The sequence below is a fragment of the Sphaeroforma arctica genome (genome assembly GCF_001186125.1).
Source record: "Sphaeroforma arctica JP610 unplaced genomic scaffold supercont1.347, whole genome shotgun sequence".
Lineage (NCBI taxonomy): Eukaryota > Ichthyosporea > Ichthyophonida > Sphaeroforma > Sphaeroforma arctica.
In genome coordinates, this window is record NW_014040211.1 from 69,975 (window position 1) to 71,689 (window position 1,715).

Below are 1,715 nucleotides of genomic sequence, written 5' to 3' on the forward strand. Positions count from 1 at the left end.
GTGTGTGTGTGCGTGTGCGTATGTATCAGTATATATACATAGAACACACACACGCGTATATATATATACACATATATATATATAGAAAACTAAGAACACACGCGCGCGTATATATATATATATATGTGTGTGTGTGTGCGTGTGTGCGTGTGTGTATGTATATATTATACATATATACATACATATATACATGCATACATATTTACATATGTGTTTATATATATATATATATATATATATATATGAAAGGATGTTAAATACTAATTTAAATGATAACACTCATATCGTATTTATTCCGAAATTTAAATACATCGATATAAGTGTGGCTGAAGTTGGCACACAGTAGATTCACTATACGACGCCAGAAAAGTGGATAAACACGCAATGAAAGTGTGGAGAATTTTCTGCACTCGAAATCGAAATCTACTTCGTAATACATACGTTATTGTTGTACTTCTCTCTCAGCGAGTTGAGTATCCTTCTGGTTTCCTGGCTTGCCATGATCTTAATACACTATGGTTGATACTTGACCTTTAAAGTTGGTATGAATTGCTCTTTATATTGTTTAGGAGTTGTCCGTTGAAAGTGGAGAATTCGCCATATGTATGGTAGTGTTTTTAGTGTTTACTGTTTACTGTTTTGATGAACACATCACAGCGGCCCGGGGGGTGGGGAACAATCTTCGGAGGTCTGGTCCCCAGAGAGGGTAGAGAGCCTCTCCGGGCTGTCGCTGAGAAAAATGCAAAGCCGAAGCCAATCAGATCTTCGGATGAGAACTTTACGGATTCCTGGGAATCCGAGTATACTATGCCGATTCATGATGCATGTACCACATTGGGATGTATTGTATTTTAAAAATAGTCGATTGTATGTGTATGTACATATGAATAATATAATACATACTTCACGTTATTATATGTAGTATGTACACCGCATCACCGCATCACCTTTAAATTAACAATTCTACTTGTGGAAGCCCACTAATAGCACTACTGTAGTGAGATATCATATTTGAGGACTGCAAGAAAGCGATAGCGTACGCGTTCGTACCTTAGCAGACATGTCGGGCCGACAGAAACGGCAAGTGTCAGATACTGATGATAGCGGGAGTGATAGTAGGGGTTCCGCCCCTCAGTCGAAACGGGCGAAGTCGCTGAAACAGGTATGTGTTTTTAGTATGGTATCATACTTTATGATAAATAAAAAGAGGCATTGCTGCGTATGATTACGAGTATGATTGTACTGTTGTAGATTGACATACTCGTCTGTGCAAGCGGGCTATATAACTGCACAACTTCGCTTTGTCCAAGACTGATGATGTACACACACACATATATATATATATATATATGATTTTTTTCGTGTCGGACTGGTAGAAGAAACACATACAGTGCAAAGCGACTTTTTTTTGCACGCGAACACTGGACCGCACTAAACAACACACAACCCCTAGTCAAAGCGCGTGCGTTGGTAAACATATTCGCATATTTAATAATACCATAACTGAGTCACCCTCAATATAATACTGTATATGCATATATCAGCGTATACAAGCTATTGAATTTCTTTAAATATCCCTACATAAGTTGGGATGATAGTTATGTTCAGTAAAAGAACACCTTACCGGTATTCTTTATCCGTGCATATGTACGATATTTTATGTTTTGCTACATCGTGCGTGCAAATACACACACACAACACACACACACACATAT

The 1,715-nt window shown here is 37.8% G+C and overlaps 2 protein-coding genes across 2 annotated transcripts in view; one reads left to right on the forward strand and one right to left on the reverse strand.

The window, feature by feature from the left end:
* SARC_05446 (hypothetical protein) overlaps positions 1 to 572 on the reverse strand; it is a 7,359-nt gene extending 6,787 nt beyond the window's left edge. The window contains exon 1 of the mRNA XM_014300701.1: positions 442 to 572. Within this exon, the coding sequence (XP_014156176.1) occupies positions 442 to 501 (60 nt within the window). The 5' untranslated portion in view covers positions 502 to 572. The remainder of the gene's footprint in view (positions 1 to 441) is intronic.
* A 335-nt stretch (positions 573 to 907) lies between these two features.
* The window catches only part of SARC_05447 (hypothetical protein), an 11,431-nt gene continuing 10,623 nt past the window's right edge, over positions 908 to 1,715 (forward strand). The window contains exon 1 of the mRNA XM_014300702.1: positions 908 to 1,162. Coding sequence (XP_014156177.1) covers positions 1,061 to 1,162 — 102 coding nt within the window. The 5' untranslated portion in view covers positions 908 to 1,060. The remainder of the gene's footprint in view (positions 1,163 to 1,715) is intronic.